We start from the raw sequence: 19,706 nt of genomic DNA, 5'->3' as shown, positions 1-19,706 counted from the left end.
CTGCCTATAAAATGATACAGGATAACTAGAAGTTCTGGTACTTGGTAACACTCTTCCATGGATGTCTGCTCTCTGTCTCAACACTTCTGCTTAGGCTAAGGAGAGAGTAGCATGTATCCTCTTTAATCCTTCCTGGGGTAAAGAAGAGAAATCAACAGTAAGAGCTTGAGTCTGCTTCAAGGCTCCTAGTCTTCATACTAAATGGCATCACTGAGGCAGGTCAGCATAGCAGTTAAATAATGCTTGAAATTATGCTATAATAAATAGGCAGGGGACTTTTCTAAAAATAAGTAGATCGTGAGTGGGGTATATTCTTCTACTATGATCTTCCTTACACTAAGCCAGCACTCTAACCATTGGGCCACAACTCAAATCTTTAGCCATCAATTTTGAATGCAATATTCCCAAGTTTGATTTCCCCCACAAATCAAACAAGTGATCAAAATTTAAAATATACAAGTTATTGTAAAGTCCAATCAACCCACTTCCTGAAGAAATTCCATCTTGTGAAAAACCAGGAAAAAACCAAAAAGTCCACTTGAGCAGACATTCCATGACAACCCCCCTCCAACAACCAGTCAAGTTACAATAGCAGGGTCAAGGTACATAGAGATAACCGAAGACATCCTGCAGAGGACAGATAACTTGGTCAGGTGGTTTTGCTACTGTGTTATGTTCCTGCAGATTATGCCAGAAATGCAGTTTTTAAAATATTAACTTGCTGACCCATATAGAAATTCCTCAATCTTGCTGTAACTACAATACACCCCTAGACTCCGGCCTCACTCTGACCTTCTGCCACAGGGACAGTGAGAGATCTTGTTCATGAGCTCCCAATAAAAACCCTTATGTGTTTACATCAGAATTGGCTCCTCAGTGGTCTTTAGTGTCCCTGTAACATGGGCAAAACAGTTATTTCTCTAGATACAAATGAAAATTTACAATTAACAAAATTTCAATTCGCTCTTTAGACATACTCATATTCTAATCTCTTCAATAGCAGGCACAGATGTCCTTGAAATAAAATATAAATTTACCTTCAGTTAGTATTATTTCACACCAAAAAATAAAAAAAAAAAAATCCAGCAACTTTTAACTATTTGTACATTTTGTTTTGAAATTCAAATAAAATTTTATTTATTTATTTATTTATTTATTTATTTATTTATTTATACATACTAGGGAATGAACCCTGAGATTCATACATGTTTAGCATAGGTTCTATTACTTAACCACAGCCCCAGCTCTACCTGAAAGTGGTAGGACACACCATTTTGTTGAAGCAGAGGCAAGTGGGTCTCTGAGATTAGGGCAAACCTGATCTACATAGTGAGTCCAGGACGGCTAAACCAAATGAGTAAATAAACAAGTAGATAGACAGACAAACAGACTGACAGAACTCTAATATTCTGATCTAATCTTCATCCAATAGTGTACATTTTAGGATCTGATGGACAATCAGCTTGGCCTACCTGCCCCCTCCTCCCTCGTCTTCAACATCAACACAGCTTCCTCAATACCCACCCCTTCCAATATTTTCATGAAAAAAAAATGGATACCAAATATATATAAGTACAACTTTGCCTAAATTACCACAGAAGAAGCAAACTTAACCGTTAAAAAAAAAAAAAAGAAAACTTTTGCAACCTTTCTGCCTTAGGCTAGTGCTCACACTTTAATCTTATTAAGAAAAACAAATGGCTTGTTGGTGTTATTGTTATAGTTATTGTTGAGAACTGGAAAGAGAAAATCTGTCGCATCTTTGAGCATGCATAATTATTGTAAGATAAAGCACAATGTAAAATAATTAAGATATAAGAATATAGTAAACTACTTTCATTCCCACATTTTGCATATTGTGGGTGAGGAAGGAAAAGGTGGAATACTTCAAATTGCCCATACAGCCAAAGAACTACAAATGGTATGCAATATACAAATAAAGCCTGCAACAAACAATACTTTACTTGCAGAGCTTTATGTTAATTTTTCTAAAGACTAAATACTAATGTTTAGATCCTGCTAAATACACTAATTTGTAAATCACAGGTTTAAAAAATGACCCATTGCTTACCAACTACAGTTATGATGAAATTTAATCAAAATGGCCTAAGACATTAGACAGAGAGCTGACTAATACTGCTGGTAACTCAATCAGCATGGGAGTATTGAGCATGACTTAAGAAAGAACATGGATTCAGGGCAGGGCAAAGGATGAGAAGAAGAACATAGAAATCCTTGCAAAGGAAAAAATAAGGACCACAGGGAGAGAAAAGTTGGTCAGTGGAATTGCATAGTGACTTGGAAGGTAGTTGGAGCACTATTTTCTTCTTTAGAAACATCTGCAGTGCATGACTTATTAGAAAAGAAGAGTTTGTTCCCACAGAAACAGGTAGCTGAGTTCTGTCATGTGGTGCAAGACTATATCAGACATTTTGATGGTTAAGTACGGATCTGACTTGGGGACCTATGACCACCATTTACAGCACATTCTATTCCAAGTTCAAAGTAACTAACTTACAAATAAACCCTGGAGCATAGCCCAAGGGTAAGTTCAGAGATCTCAATCTTTTCTTGAGTCAGAAAATGTTCTTACCTAACTGCTCAGGGACTTAAGAGGCAAACAGGAAGTAAATTCTTTATGTGGCTTTAATTTGTCTTAACCTAGTTATGAGGTTTGGGGGGTTGGGTTATAGCATGTATAATTGTCAACTTATAATGTATAATTTCATTAAATAAGAAAATGAAAAAAGGATGTAATATTTTACAAGTAAACATCTCTAATTTATTTTTTTATCTTCTAAATGTAACTTGCTCTGGGTTCCCCATTCAGCCAAGAGACAGACTAAATGCCTTTCCACTCAAATAAATTCCCTTCCCTGACAGAGCCAGGGAACAAAGAACAAATGTTCATTTCCAAGCCTACTCCTTGGGCTTAAGGGCTTCCATCCAATGCTTCCCAATTTGAACAGAGGAGCCCATGAATTTATTTAACCTTCACAAGCATCTAATGGTAAACTAATTTCCCTGAAGATAGTTGCGTCTAATTTTACCCTGCTACAATTGTATCCTGGGATGTTAGGATTCAGCACTTTCTAAACCACCCTGACATATAAAGACATGTATGTCTGAAATGGATTCTGTTCTAGGCTTTACAGAGTATTGGTAATTTTTTTTTATATAAAGAATATCAGCAGTCCCAAAGCTAAATTTAGAAATCAAGTACCAGATACCACTGCAAAGCATGAACATATAAAATAATTAATCCTTTTGGTACCTTGAATGATAATATTAATTTCCAATTTGCATAATGAATTGTTTGTGAAGTTCTAAGAATGAGCTCACATTTATAGAATTTTGAATGCTTGTCCATTGTTATTTAAAGGCCATTAGTTGCTGATATTGGCAAACTTACATTTATTTTTGGGTTTCTGTATTTTACAGGCCCAAAGATAATTTTTCACAGAACGAAAGCTTACTCACAATACATCAGTTAGATCTATACAAGAAGGGAAAAGAACAAGCTTCCAGCTTAGTAAAAAGGGTGATGGCATCAATGAACAGAACATTATGTCTATTTTATTATTAATATATTAAGAAGGGGATAGCTTTATGTGTATATTTATCTATGGAAGGAAACAAAAACTATATTACTAAGCCAGATAGTGCAGTCCTTTAATTCTAAGGGATCTCTGTGAGTTCAAGACAGCTTGGACTACATAGAAAGACCCTGTCATTAAAAAAAAAAAAACCTCAAAACAATACATTACTAATTAACTCTAAGGAGTGAAACCGGGGGACTGAAATCAGGAGAAAAGGGAATTTTTTTTTTTTACTATGTTCTATTTTTTTAATCAGAGCTTTTTATTTTTGAAATTACTGTTGAATACTGTCTTATTTTTCACATTCCTTTGATATTTTGATTTCTTCCAAATTTTTGTTTAATTCAATGTCTTGCAGGAAGATACTGGTATGCCATGGGAAATATGAATGAGAATCAAAATTGATTGGATATCACTTATTATAAGCTTATTATATATTAGCAAGAAATACCTATACCTATGGATAATCATGCCTGATTTTTAATATCTTAATAAAAATGTAAGGATTAAAAATCAAATCCACATGAATCTAAAGCCATTTTTCCAAGTATACTTAATTATGGCCTAATTTTTCCTAAATTTCAGTTTCTTCATTTCTAAAGAATACAATAATAAAATAGTACCTATTTTTAAGGTTGTTGCAAAACTAAATAAGATACTGCCATCTTTAAGATTTCAAAGTACTGGTCACAAGTACAGCTGGTACTGTATAATCTACTTTCCTTTTTTAAGAGTTGTTGTTTATTTTTCTAGGAAAGAGGTTACAGGAATGAAATTAGGACTTAAAATGAATTTCTACAGAAACAAATTCAAGAATTATATTATACTCCATTTTCATATGCAAGAACTTTTCTCACATCATAAAGTCTCCTGTATGTTTAAAGCCACAACAGCTTGGGTAATGATATAAATGTCTAATATCTCTTTGTATCTAGTTCCTTATAACAAGAGTTCTGAACATTGTAGTTACTTGAGACTTAGGGCAGAAAAATTTTTCCTCACAAGGGACTGTAATGGCAAACCTTCCATACCTCATAACCAAACAGTCTCAGTCTCTTAAGAATTAGGTGTAACTGTAGATTATCACCATACTTACATGCATGTATGTGTGTGTCTCTATGTTTGTGTGAGATAGACAGGGGACGGGGAGAGAGGAGAAGAAGAAAGGGAAAGGGAGAGAGAGAGAGAGAGAGAGAGAGGGAGAGAGAGAGAGAGAGAGAGAGAGAGAGAGAGAGAGAAAGAGAGAGAGAGAGATACACTGGGTATGGAATCCAGAACAGAGGCTATGAATGCACTACTGCCACTGAGCCATATCCTGGCCTTGCACACATATTTTAAAATGTGAAGTAATAAGTTGTTATGGACAGGGGAAACGTCTCATGAATATGGATAAAGGAAGGAATTAGGCTCATTTTGCTGGGGGTGGGGGGGCAGGTAGGAAATCAGGTTTCTCTCATCATGGAGAACTCAAAGCACAACAAGACAAATCTTGCATTAGATCAGAAAATTTTGGAAGAACGTTATGTGTCAAAATAGTTTTGCTTTTTCATTATTCAAAGGAGACAAAAACATCCAGCAAGTGTTGCAATGATGGAACTGGAGGTCATTAAGAACATACAAACAATACAATTTTTTTCTCTGAACTACAACAATACATTGTCAAAACCATGGTCTTTGGGCACTTTCAGTCAACTGGTTATTAAGAAAGCAAGTTGGTACAGCATTTTCAGAGTTTGAAGCAACATAGACCAACAGGTTTAGAAACATTATTTCCCTTTGACTCAAGATTGTACTTTGATGAACCAAATACAGAAAGGCTTTTGTCATAAGAATCTGGATTAGGTTTGATTTCAAAATATATGAGCACAACTGCCTATTGGAAAGAATTACTCAAAAGGTCTGTCCCCCCCCCCCACTTATTTTTTCCTGTTGCCTCATAATTTAGGATTCACAATGACACACTCCTAAACATTTACTGAAGCAAGAGCCTATGAATAAATGGTACTTAGAGCATATCAAATTACATACAGCCTACACTTTCTTTGTCATTTAAATTTTAAAGCCACACCAATACATGTTTCAAAGGTCTTCAGTTACCTTAATTATGAATTAGTTGTTGCTACTAGACAAAATTTTCAGAATAGCAGATCACTAGGTTTTCGAAAGATATTAAATTGTCCATAAAACTTGTTACTTATTACTATCTCTATTATTAGAAGGTTTTAACTTCATTCTGGAGAAACTCTCCTATTTCTCTAGTGAGTTCCATCTTATCAACTTTTTTTTATCTTTATTTTACAAAACAAAGGTAAATGTACAGGTTTCAAGCGTTTTTTGCGTAAAATTATACAATACATTTTTGTCAGTACTTTTTTTTCAGATTTTAAAATAATTTTTACATAAATCTATATGAATAGTCAGTATTTGATCTTTTTAAAGGTTTGACAGTATGCATCGAAAACCCAATAGTTACAATGAGCACAAAGTACATGCAAAACAAAATGTAACATGAAAATAGTCAAAGTTTTCTTGTTGTGTAAAGATTTTTTTGTTTTGTTTTGTTTTCTTTATTTCTTGGACTTCACACAGTCTGTGAGTTGTTTCTGGGGCAGTCCGAGCCTCTGGGGTTAGCATCCCACTATCAGTGACTGCATATTATGTCTGTTCTTTTGTGACTGGGTTATCCCACTCAGAATGATATTCTCTAGATGCAGCCATTTTCTTAAGAATTTGGTTAAGTCATTGTTTCTGGTGGCTGAGTAGTATTCCATTGTGTATATGTACCACAATTTTTGTATCCATTCATCTTCTAAAGGACATCTGGGTTCTTTCCAGCTTCTGGCTATTATAAATAGAGCCGCTATGAACATTGTGGTGCATATATCTTTGTTGTGTACTAAGGTGTCTCTGGGGCATATGCCCAGAAGTGGAATAGCTGGGTCTTCAGGTAGTATTATGTCCAATTTTCTGAGGTATCGCCAGACTGATTTCCAGAGTGGTTGTATTAGTTTGCAACCCCACCAACAGTGGAGAAGGGTTCCTCTTTCTCCTCAACCTCGCCAGCATCTGTTGTTATCTGAGTTTTGGATCTTGGCCAATCTGACTGGTGTGAGGTGGAATCTCAGGGTTGTTTTGATTTGCATTTCCCTGATGGCTAAGGATGTCGAGCACTTCCTCAGATATTTCTCAGCCATTCGATATTCCTCAACTGAGAACGTTTTGTTTAGTTCTGTACCCCATTTTTATATAGGGTTATTTGATTCTCTGGTGTCTAGCTTTTTGAGTTCTTTGTATACCTTAGATATTAGGTCTCTATCTGATGTGGAGTTGGTAAATATCTTTTCCCATTCTGTTGGTTGCCGTTTTGTTTTCTTGACGATGTCTTTAGTCTTACAGAAACTTTGCAATCTCATTAAGTCCCATTTGTTAATCTTTGACCTTAGAGCTTGAGCCACTGGTGTCTTGTTCAGAAAATTTTCTCCTGTGCCTATATGTTCTAAAGTTTTCCCTACTTTCTCATCTAATAGTTTCAGTGTATCTGGTTTAATGTGGAGATCTTTAATCCACTTACACTTGAGCCATCTTACCAACTTAATAAATCAGCCTTAGGAAGCCACCATCTATCTCTTTCTATCGTCTTTGAATGGTATGTGTATCCCCCCTAGCAAAATCTTTTACCTTTGCTCATTAAAAGAGAACAGTTATTAATTTAGAGGCTTGGTAAGCGTAGGGCATGGATGTCAAAGATGAGCAAGACTCTCTATTTCTTAAATCAATGTTTTTGTTGTTGCTTTTGTTTTGTTTTGTGTTTTTATTTAGTAGGGAGTCTTGGACATTAAAAATCAATCAAACAAATAAAAATCAAAAACAGTAAATAAAGCAACCATTATAACCAAATCTATGAATTATCATTTGTATCTTTGCTGTTGACCAATTTTGGGTTTTCTCTGTTTTTAAATGCTACCCTTCTTTTACCTTGTGTTAGGTCAGTATCGTTTCAACCCAGGATGACTTTTTACAGTGTCTTACCTAAGTCAAGTCAAACTCAGGAAGTCCTACAAATGCTTTTTTAGTTTCTCATTCTCTATGTATTGGCATAGATGACTGATTTATCATGTATGAAGGGCTTCTGCCCTTCAGTAATTTGTTGCTCATTTTCACATCTACCCTCTAGCTTTTCCCTCCTCTACTCTTCATTAAGAGAAGTTGGCTCCCAAGTAACTTGATTTAACAGGAATCATGGGCTAGCGGAGATAGAGGCTGGTCCATTTATCCTTCCTTTCCTTGCTGAACTTCCACAAAACATGTCAGTAGCTCTTTTTCCTAGCTGTAGTGTCGCTCCAATAAACCTGGATCCAAATAAACGGTCTTCAGGTCAGAAGTCTAATGACACCACCTCTTACTACTGTACGTCTGTCCCTGTGGCTTCTTAGCTCTAAGAACCTTGAGTAAGTATTTCCTCCCATAAAAATTGCTTCATTAAAAATAACTGGAGTGATTTTTCCAAGTCAAAAACATATCTAGCATCAAAACTCTGAATAGCCAAGGCTTCTTTTGGTCTTATTCTACCTCTGCAGCCATTCCCCTGCCCACGCTCTTACTCTAAAACTAATGCCATCAGTTAATCAGTGGGTATTTCTGCTATGGGTCAAGCTTTGGGGCATAAAGTTGAGACACAGTGTTCCTATTTAAACCAATGTGCACTCTGATTCATTATCCAAGTTCTAGGGTTATAGATGTGAGCCACTATTCCGGACTTCAATTTTTAAGACCATAAATATAAAGGTAAGAACAAAGAGTTATAAAGTTGCAGAAACATACCTGCAATATCACAGAGGTCATCTGCAATTGGTTCTACTGAAAATTCTTGTCTGTTCTAAAAGTTGTCATTAATAGCTTCAGACATTTTATCATTCGCTATATATTATATTTAATCTCTAGAATTCTTCCTAAGATATGGGTCCAGCTAATTGAATTTCGGAATTATTAAAGACGTCTTTGGCCATAGAAAACTTGTGGAATGACTAGAATTTAAATACACATTCCTTCAGATTCAAAGTAAGTGAACTATATTGCTGCTGTAAAACACTATATCTAAATCTAAACTGAAAATGCATATAAGAGTTTACACAGTATATAAAAACAAACTCAAAATTTAGATGGACCACATAAAGTTAATTATAAGGGAGGGAAGAGGCATAAAACAAAGCAGTGGGATTGCCAACAATTAATCCCTGGCCCTCTTTCTATTAAAGAATGGTTTTTGTACTTCCTCTTCTAAAATAATTGTTAAAGAGGAGCAGGAATGCCAAGGTCCCTTGTCTGAACTTGACTTACTTGGCACAAAACATAAAAACTCATCAGTAATATTTTTTAGGTATTCTTGTGTGGTTAACAACTCTTTTTTGCCTGAAGGTCACATAGTTTGAGTCAAAAATTAAATGCTCTTAGGACAGTGCTACTCAAAATACAGCTCTTGACAAGGATAGAAATGAAAAGTATATTATGCATATTTTATATCAAGTTTGTATTGTCATGAGGTACAAACCAAATAGGCTCATCTCATAGGTACCTGAGTGATGACATAATGAGCTATACATGTCCTAAAGTGCTTGCTAGTAAGTTCAGTAGAACTGCTTACAGGAACTATGCTGTACTTACTTGTTAACAAGAACAAATGCAGGCTAAAGAAATGGCTCAGAGATGATCCCATTCTCACAAGTGTCCCTGGCCTGCACTACAGCCCCAACACAGATATACAAATAAATAAGATATAATTTAAAGATTGTTTTAAGCAACAGATGGGATTTTTACTGACCATTATCAGTTTGATAAACACTACACTATACAGGTCCAGAAAGTATACAATCATTTGCCTGTGCACTGAAATGAACACAGTATAAATATGCAAATATGGAAATGTATGAATAAGTACATGTACCTATCCAGATATACATACAAGCACACATTCGCATACAATATTTTTCCAAGTTACATAAGTTTCATTTTCTTAAGGGGCAAAAGGGCCTCCCTGGAGTTATCCAAGTCAAGACTTTGGAATAGAAAATTCAAAAACACTGTCACAGACTATCAGAAATTCATAAACAAGCTAAATGATTCATTCCTTATGTCATAAGAGTCTTTCAGAGTATTTGTAGGTCATTTTATTATGACCACAGAGGGGACGGACTTTAAAACTCAGTATCTACTTTATATGAAAGTTGTGACTGTACTGAATATCTTTTCAGCAAAATTGCTGATCTCAAGAGACATAAAGGTAATCAGACTTCTGCCTGAAAAGAAAGAAAATATGGGAAATGTCTGAATAAGATCAGACAAGTATTTAGATGCTTTTTCTCCATGTGCAAAAAAAATAACCTTCTGCAGACCCAGCTACATGTGATTGTCCCCATCTAGCACTTTTCTCCCTGCTGCAGGTGTGACCTTAATGCTCCTCTTCCCTAGATCAACAAAATTCAAATCTGGTAGTTCTATTAAGTTGTAAAACAGTCAAAGTCAAAGAAACATTCTCTGTGACTTTTCTTGGGATACAAGCTTTGAGAAATGCAAATTATAACTATGTTTATGTATACTCCTCAATTAGAAGCTTTAAATCAAGTCATTTGAACAAGAAAAAATGCTCTAATAAAAATTTCCATTAAAATACCATACATTTTTATTCTGAAGTTACATTTTTATTTTGCAAATGGAAAAAAAAATCAATTGTTCTCAATGAATGCTGAAGATGCTGGTGATTTTTCTGTTTTTTTTTTTTTTTTTTTTTTTTTTTTTAGGCAGGACAGCGGAAGTAAAGAGTAAAGGACCGTATTCCACTTTGCAAATCTGAGTAAATCTCCTTTGCTAACTATGTCAGCTATGGAATAAACAGTGTCATTTGGGATTCCATAGCTTAATTATGCTGACAAAGCAGTTTTATAAATCATGCTTTGCATAATGGATATCGCTTTCAGAACAGTGAACTTAGAAGCCATAAAATATATGCTCAGGACTTGATTTTTCAATCCATATGTCACTACAAATATGTCACATCACCTTGAGCTTCTGCTTGCCCAAATCCAAATGGAGAAAGCAAACAGTTTTCCCATCCTCTGGTGTGACAGCATTAATTTCCAAATCAAAAGCAGGAGTGAGTACACTCAAGGGCTTCTAAGACATGAACTCGGAAGTTAAAAATGAGAGAGAACCCAGACCACGTAATTCACAGATGTGTAAGGGTGAAAAGAGATTATTTCTGAAGCCTATACACTAAATAGTGCCACACAAATCTAATTGTAATTATTATAAGTATGATCGTCCTTTATCACTCTTTTAAGCTAGTGATGCCAAAGTCATTGGATTTGGGGGTATCTTTATTGGGGTATCCACAATATTAAGCTTAATTCTACCCAGAAGTTAAAAAGAGAAACAAAGTATTTAGATACCTGCCTATCACTATGTATGGAAAACTAAGACCAAGGAAAAGTAAAAGAACATCCCGGGGTCATGGTAAAGATGGAATCTAGATCCTGACTTCCTTTCTAGCTTGAGGCATTAAGAGTAGTAGACAAACTAAAGGTGAAAATTGAAGTCTGTTTTGAAACTTGAAGCTTTTTGAAGGTAGTGGACATAAAGATAAGGATGAGAATTCCTAAAACATTCATAAGTCGAAGTTTTAAACATTAACAACTTTTTTAACATTCAAGTGAATACTATGCTGGGTCATGGGTTTCAAAACTTAAAACAACAGATAAGAAATGCTAAACCCACCTAGGAAATGCTCAATGTCCCTAGTCATCAGGGAAATGCAAATCAAAACTACCCTGAGATTCCACCTTACACCAACCAGAATGGCTAAGATCAAAAATTCAGATGACAGCAGAGGCTGGCGAGGATACGGAAAAAGAGGAACACTTCTCCACTGTTGGTGGGGTTGTAAACTGGTACAACCACTCTGGAAATCTGTCTGGCGATACCTCAGAAAATTGGACATAGTACTATCTGAAAACCCAGTTATTCCACTTCTGGACATATACCCCAGGGACACTTTAATACACAACAAAGATATATGCACCACAATGTTCATAGCAGCTCTATTTATAATAGCCAGAAGCTGGAAAGAACCCAGATGTCCTTCAGTAGATGAATGGATACAAAAATTGTGGTACATTTACACAATGGAGTACTACTCAGCCACCAGAAACAATGACTTAACCAAATTCTTAAGAAAATGGATGTATCTAGAGAATATCATCCTGAGTGAGAGAACCCAGTCACAAAAGAACAGACATAATATGCAGTCACTGATAGTGGGATGCTAACCCCAGAAAGCTCTGAATACCTCAGAAACAACTCGCAGGCCATATGAAGCTCAAAAAAGGAAAGGCCCAAAAGTAGAAGCCTCAGCCCATCTTAGAACAACAAAAAAAAAAAAAAAAAAAAAAAAAAACAATAAGTGTATAGCACTCTCTCAGAGTGGGGTACATCTAGACCTTAAATCATTAGTAACTCAAGAGGTAAGAAGATAGCCTTGTGGCAATTTTTGGTATTTAATAATCATTATGTTTAATCTTTACACACCAAGAAAACTGACTATTTCCATGTTATGTTTTGTTTTACATGTACTTTATGATTATGGTAACTAGTAAGATTTCAATGCATACTATCAAACATTTAAAAATAACCAAGTACTGACAATAATATATTCATATAGTTTTATGCCAAAATGCATTTAAAAATCTGTACATGTATATCTGTTTTTTAAAATAAAGTTGCAAGAAAAAAAATACATGCTAGACCCTTCTAGACTTCATGAGAGGGAGAAAAAGAATACTTTTGGTTACAAAGACATCAATGAAGAAAAAAAGTAGAAAATCCTATTAGAACACTGTCAACAGCTGTCTACAAATTAATAAAATGGAATAATCAGTTAACTTTCTGAAGTCTTTCTCTCTGCCTATTACAATTTTTATCCAAGTCTTCTGTGTGTATGCTACTATTATTCTGCAGAATTGATAAAATGTAAAAAGTACTAATTTGGAAATAAAATTATATAGGAGCACATAAAGATTTATTTTTAAATAAAGTACCATAGATAAAGTAGACTAAGTTACACATTTTTTAGAGACATGTTTCTCTGCAAAACCCTGCCTTTCTGGAACTCACTCTGTAGACCAGGCTGGCCTCAAACTCAGGAATCAGCCTGTCTCTGCCTCCAGAGTCCTGGGTTTGCACCACCACACCAGGATTGTTAAAAATATTTTAAAATGACCTACTACAGGGAAATAGGAAGCTTTTTAAATACTTTCTTAAAATGCCAATGATAAACTTAAGTGAAATGCCAACTTTGAGAAAAGGACAGCTCTTTAATCATTTAATTGCCCTGCATATAAATCAGTGAAATTATATTTCAAAATAACCTGCAGAGTATATTACCAGTGAACTCCTACTGATTTGTAAATGTGTTTGAGAGTCACACAGAGCTCTGTAACAATCATTCCATTACTTTTCTAAAAATGCTGATAGAAACATGAAATTCACTTCACTGATGAAGCATACAAGTGTTTATAAGAAACTAGGATGAATATAACATCTCAAAAATGAAGCAGATAAGACATTTTCCATTTTATATTTCAATAACTCTACTATTATTTTCACTATGACTACATTATTAGTATGGGCACAGATCAAGAAATGCTGAAAAATTTAGAAAAATAATTAATATCAAGTTGTTCTTATTTATTTCATAATAGTGAAAACCTAAGAGAATGTATTTACAAAAATTATTAATGCTGTATAATTTTTTCTGGAATTACAAAGTCCTAATTACTACCAGTTACTGTTTTAAAGATTATTTTTTATTTTATGTGTAATAATGCTTTCCACACGTGTGTATATATGTATGTATGTCCACTACATGTGTGCAATGACCTTAGAAGCCACAAGAGGGTGTCAGATTCCTGGAACTGGAGTTACAGAAAGGTGTAAGCTGCCATGTGGATCCTGGGAACTGCACCTAACAAAAGCAACCAGTGCTCTTAATTGTGGAGTGATCTCTTTAGTCCTTTAAATTACTTATTTATTATAACTATTTCAAATGTATAAGAGCCTGACAATCTTTTCCCTTGTGACTTGGAAACTTTTACTCTACAAAACCTAAAACCAAGAAAAAAATACTCGTATTTCTGGCATTTGTTGAAAGCCCATGCCAAAGGCCATTTTATATATGTTAGGGGTAAAATAAAACTAATCATATATATATATATATATATATATATATATATATATGTGTGTGTGTGTGTGTGTGTGTGTGTGTGTATGTATGTATATATATGTATGTATATGTATGTGTATATATATGTGTGTATGTATATGTATGTGTATATATATGTATGTATATATTTATATATATTTTGTTTAAATTCAGTAAAATTAGTCTTGGGCGGGAATGTGGATATAACTCAGTGGGTGAGCACTTCCTTAGCATGTAAAAAGCCCTGGGTAAAATCCACAACACCTTACAAGTAATGTTTGTGTGTGTGTGTGTGTGTGTGTGTGTGTGTGTGTGGTATGTGTGCTAAAACACATGTGAATGCATGCACTGGGGATAGGATAGAGCTCCTCAAGTATGCTAGGAAAGCGCTTTACTGTGGTGCGGCATCTCTTGTCCCTTTATTACTAAAATGTTTAATCCTACTTTTGTGCGTGTGTGTCACTGAATATATTTAGAGACTAAAATATATGATATAATCCTCTTGAGCTTAGTTACCTGACTAATTATGAAAGAATTGAAGGGTTTACACATAAATGACGTGTGTAAGGATATGAGGTACATCCGTATGTTGTGTATGTGTACTGAATATGATTGTATATGTGTGGATATGTGAATAGTTGCTTAAGGCACTATAGCTACAGGGACACTAAAGAATGAGATGAACACACCGATGTTGAAACATATTCGCTAATCATGTGAACAACATGTTCATTGCAGAAAGTTAAGAGGAAAGAATACAAAAGGAAATACCTAAAACCTATTGCCCAGAGGTGTCTAATATTAATATCTGAAGTAGCATTTTCCTTTCATAATTGAATGCTCATGTGCCCTTACAAACTGTTTGACTTCCACTTCTGCTTACATCCAAAGCAGGGGCAATAAGTGAACTCTTTTAATGATGACACAGAGAACATGTTGAACAGGTTGCTGTGAACCGTGAACAAATGAGAAAACAGAAACTTTTTTAGAAGTGGGTGTATTTAGGAACATGTAACACTGGAAGATGTTTGGAATGGGAGTACAGGGAGGTAAAGACAACCTTGATATTTTCCGTATGTTACCATAGACATAATCTATATTCAGGCTCTATCAGAAAAGGCTAGACAGGGTCTAAAACATCATACACCTAACTATACAACCACTCTTCCTTTCCTGAACTGAGTATGTCTGAAGAATTTGAACCATTTTATCCAGTTCAATTCAACAAATTAGAAGTAAAGGGATATCTCTTGAAGAAGGAAAAATAAAACCCAGTAAATAAAAAGAAATAAAAAATTTCTTTTCAGTGTGTTCTCCTTCTATTTCAAAGACACAACACTTTAATCTGTAAGAAGGGTAAAAGCAACATTAATTATATAAGACACCACCAGAGCGGAAGGCATAACAAACGAAACTGATCATTCCATAGGGAAAGGGCGAACCAGCACCCTAGGAATTTTTTGTATCATTTTCAGAAACACTATCATTCATTCAAAAACTGTCATTTATGTAATTAATCAATCCTTAGGTATAACTTTAAGGTGTATTTATTTAAAACAGATATAATAATAAATGTATATTATATACACACACATATACATGTGTATATGTATATGTATATGTGTATGTGTATGTGTATGTGTATGTGTATGTGTATGTGTATGTATATGTATATGTATATATAAAAAACCAACATGGACATACTTTACTGAGAGAATAATTCCAACAAGATCAAGGAACCCACAACCTTCTCTACCCTGGTCAATTGCTAATATACTCCAAACATTTGTAAACTCATAATGACTGCCTCTATGTACATGAATTCAACGTTCTGAGAAATGTGCGTGTTAATAGCACCCATTGCCATGGTGGGAGGTAAACTGCTATCATATGACATGGGTAGAACAGAGATGTGTAGTCCCTCAATAAATGGAAGATGTTATTTGATGAGCAACCATTCGGATAAAGAAATACTTTGTTGCAACAACAACAGCAGCAATGACGACAACAACAACAAAATGACCTTGGAAATACAAATGTCAACCCATAGCTCATTTGTAGGATGTCGGTTACTAAGCTAGAAAGAAACAGAATTTCTCAGGGGTTTAGAATAGAATGCAGTTAGATAGAATATACCTGCAATGTATTATATGCAAATCATATCTCAATAAAGATGATTTAATAAAAGAAAGTTTACAATACATATGATGTAAAAATCCCTGCAACTATAAAATGTCATTGCCTTCCAAAAGTGGAATGATTAGTCCAAGGTTATAAACTATATGCCAGATTTTAAAATAAAATAAAAACTATTCAAACTCCTGAGAAAACAAAAATATTATTACATGTGCATTTGGTTCTTATAGAAAATGACAACATCTATGTAAAAAAGCTATATAATGAGTCTATAATTAGTTTGTCAATCATGTTTGTAATGCCTCATTACAGAAAAAAAATGATAGAAAAGGATATAAAACCACATGGATATATGGTCACAATATGTCACTTTTACATTAAAAGTACATTCTTAACGGGAAATCACTGATTTAAAAACATAGAAGTGTATATTTGTGGTTTGATGGGGGTCAAACAACAGGCAGAGGTAATATAGAAGTGTTCTACGACTAAGCTTACATGTTCAGTCTAATAAACTTCTTTTTAGAAGTAAATTTTAAAGGCACTAACTAACTAGCTTATTAAACAGTGAATTCTAAGAAACAATTAATAAATGATTTGGATTTTTAAAGTTTATCTGTATTTCTAAACTTTAAAAGGCCAACATGTTAGTTCTTTAATTGTTTTATTTCAAGTAAATTACAATAAAACAGCTAGAGATCATGGTAGCTAGAGCCGAGTTCTAAGTGGGCTCTGAACCACACTGATATCCCAGTTTTCCACACGTGCTACAAAAAAATCCAGAACTGGAAGCTGAGATCATTTATGGACCTGAAAATGTAGTATTTAAAGATTAACTGATCTTAGTTCTATTTTTTTTATTTTTTAATTTATAAACATAGCTACACTGAAATGATATAATATTACTTGAAATGTTTTGGATATGGCTGGCTATTAGGTTAACAGCTGACATTTTTTTTTTCTTTTCATGCTTTTTACTCACATTTTTCCAGACATTCTGGAAGAAATTATTATCACTAATAATTTTTTTAAAGTTTTTTTTTGAGACAGTTTCTCATTAAGTAGTTCTGGCAGGCCGGGAACTCACTATGTAGTCTAGGCTGGCTATTAATACCCAGAGATCTTGCTACTTCTGACTGCTATATGTGCTCCACCAAGCCCAGCAAAATCTGTTTGTAAATGTTGGTTTTGTTTTTATTTTGAAGTAAACAAGTCCTCCTGAATTTCTTAATGCCTATGGACCTACAATTTATCATCCAACAGGAACTATGGAAGATAATTCATGAATGTGACTCTCCCCTGTCACTCACATACAGCCTTGCACAACTATACAGTTTGCTTGTACATAAGTGTGTAAAACTTTCTTGATTCCCATGGACTTTATTACATTCACTTCATTTTTATACTTTGCAGGCTTTTTGTTTGCTCGATTTGTTTACTAAGACAGAGGTCTCACTATGTTGCCTTGGCTAGCCTAGAACATGCTTTGTAGATTAGGCTGGCCTCCAGCTCAGATACCTTACAAGTGCTGGAAAAAAAAATGTGTGTACCAACCACTCTACCTAGTGTACAGTATACATTAACTTTACACCTTATGGATTATTAATTTATACTTTTGAATAAATTCAGACATAGAAGTAAAGAATACATGATTATTTAAGTAAAACAATAACTTAAAAGCTAGTCACATCAGAGAATTCAGATTAATCTCCAAAACAATCCAAATTAAGGCTAAAGAGGTGGTTCAGCATATAAAATCCCTGTTCTTATTCCCAACACCCACAAGGTGGCTCACAAATATCTGTGTCTTCAATTTCAGAAGATTAGATGACCTCTTCTGGTCTGTTCCAGTAATATGATATACAGAGATATCTTAAGGCAAAAACACCCATACATGCAAAATAAATAGTAATACAAAACCTTTCAAAAATCCCAAACACCAGCAAATGAATATCAAGAAAGCATCTAAGTGACCAGACTGGTGACCCAATAAGCAACCGGCATTCCGAGTCCTGGAAAGGGGCACAAAATCATTCCCACAACATCCATGCCTTAGCAAAAGTTTGCCCTTGGGTTTTACAAAGAAAAAATCAACAAAAGAATCTTTAACAGTTCTCTTTATGGTGCGGCAAATAAAAACACATAGACCTTAAGTATCCTGAATTTTCAAGGAACAGTGAAATTGTCGAGTTACTTTTTTTTTTTCCGATGATAATATTTGCCTGTCAACTGTGAAGAAAAGAGTGCAGCTGCTCACCCTTGAAGCAGTCTCCTGATATGTTTACACAACAAATGTCTGGCATACTACAAATCAGACTTCAAGTCAAGTGACATTTAACCTGAATGAAACATAGTAAAGTCCTTACCTAAAGACTGGTAGAGCTCTGTCATTTTGGGATGGTCCCAACAAGTCGTTTGAGTCTCGTGGCTAAAACACAAAAGATAAAGGCAGACTTTAGAACCCACAAAGATCAAAAGCAAAGACAAATCATTTTACTTCCCATTGATACTTCTAAGGACTTCCACAGAATGTTTAGACTATCTTGCAAACTAAAAAGCCTCCTTTGTTTTCCAAAGGAAAAGCAATACTATCTCGATTAGTTTTAGAATTTGTTTCTTTTTTTTATGCCCACACATTGAATCACTACTTTTTTTAAACAAAATTGACATTGGTCTTGTAATATAATCAGTAAAAAGGTCAAATTGCTTCAGTTCTACTGTGAAACAGAGAAAGAAAAATGACAGTTGTCCTTCAGCTCCTTCAGTTCAATAGTTACAAATCACCTAGTTCCTCATGTGTTTCCTTGGCTCCTGCTCCATTATTCTTTCTTTTCCACAGCCAAACGTCATATTAGTGAGCAGTTTATGGCATATCCAGAACCCACTAATACATCCTTCCTCCCTCCCACTACTGCTAGACTGTCTGTTAAACTCACTGGTCTGTACGACACCACTTCTTCATACCTTTCCTTAGACCTGAATGGAATATTCGCACTTCTCCATTTCTTAGAAGTGTGGTGGCCTGCTATTAACTCCTGCCACAAAAGGAACAATACACCTTTGTTCTTCATTCAGTTACATGAACAAACCCAGGAGAGATAACTACATATACTTTTCCTTTCTTTGGCCCATCTACCTAAATCACCATAGCATCATATTTCCTGTTTTCAGAGATTACATGGTGAGCTTTTATAGAATAAAATGCAGCTTAGAACAATATTTCAGCATTCATATGCTGAACCTATTTTAATCTTTTAATGGGAAGGGTAGAAAGAGCTTAAATATGGGCAGGTCGATGGGGCCAGAAAGTTCAGAGGCCCACACACACACAAAAAGAGAGATTTGGGGAAGCAATAATGTCAAATGGACTTGGCATAGGTTTTGAATTTTAGGACTTTACAGCCCACAGGTAATGTAATTTGATGCAAGTGTACTCACCTGGTAAAAAGGCAAAGGACTGAGTGGCATTGAGAATTGATGCATGTGAATTCATAGCCATTTTGTTATCATGCGGGCCCCAACTTAGCATCCATTACAATATAGACATGGAAGCTTAAGAATGATACTTCCCAAAGAGCAAACACTATACTCACCATGTATTTGGTTAAAAAGAAGTCAAAAGGAAAAAGCATTTCAAGTAGTTTGATAAATACAATCATAAATATCAGAGACATATGAAAATTGTCAAAATGGTACCACCTCCCAGACCGTCCTCCCTGTGA

At 34.7% G+C, this 19,706-nt stretch overlaps 1 protein-coding gene across 5 annotated transcripts in view; it reads right to left on the bottom strand.

The window, feature by feature from the left end:
- Nucleotides 1-19,706, bottom strand: part of DMD (dystrophin) — a 1,259,848-nt gene that overhangs the window by 129,216 nt on the left and 1,110,926 nt on the right. For all 5 annotated transcript variants that reach the window (XM_080910294.1, XM_080910293.1, XM_080910296.1 and 2 more), the window contains one exon: nt 18,351-18,412. In XM_080910294.1, the coding sequence (XP_080766420.1) occupies nt 18,351-18,412 (62 nt within the window). The remainder of the gene's footprint in view (nt 1-18,350; nt 18,413-19,706) is intronic.

The sequence above is a fragment of the Micromys minutus genome, assembly GCF_963924665.1.
Source record: "Micromys minutus genome assembly, chromosome: X".
Classification (NCBI taxonomy): Eukaryota; Metazoa; Chordata; class Mammalia; order Rodentia; family Muridae; genus Micromys; species Micromys minutus.
The sequence above is the reverse complement of the archived record's forward strand: the minus strand, read 5'-3'. Positions and strand labels throughout refer to the sequence as shown.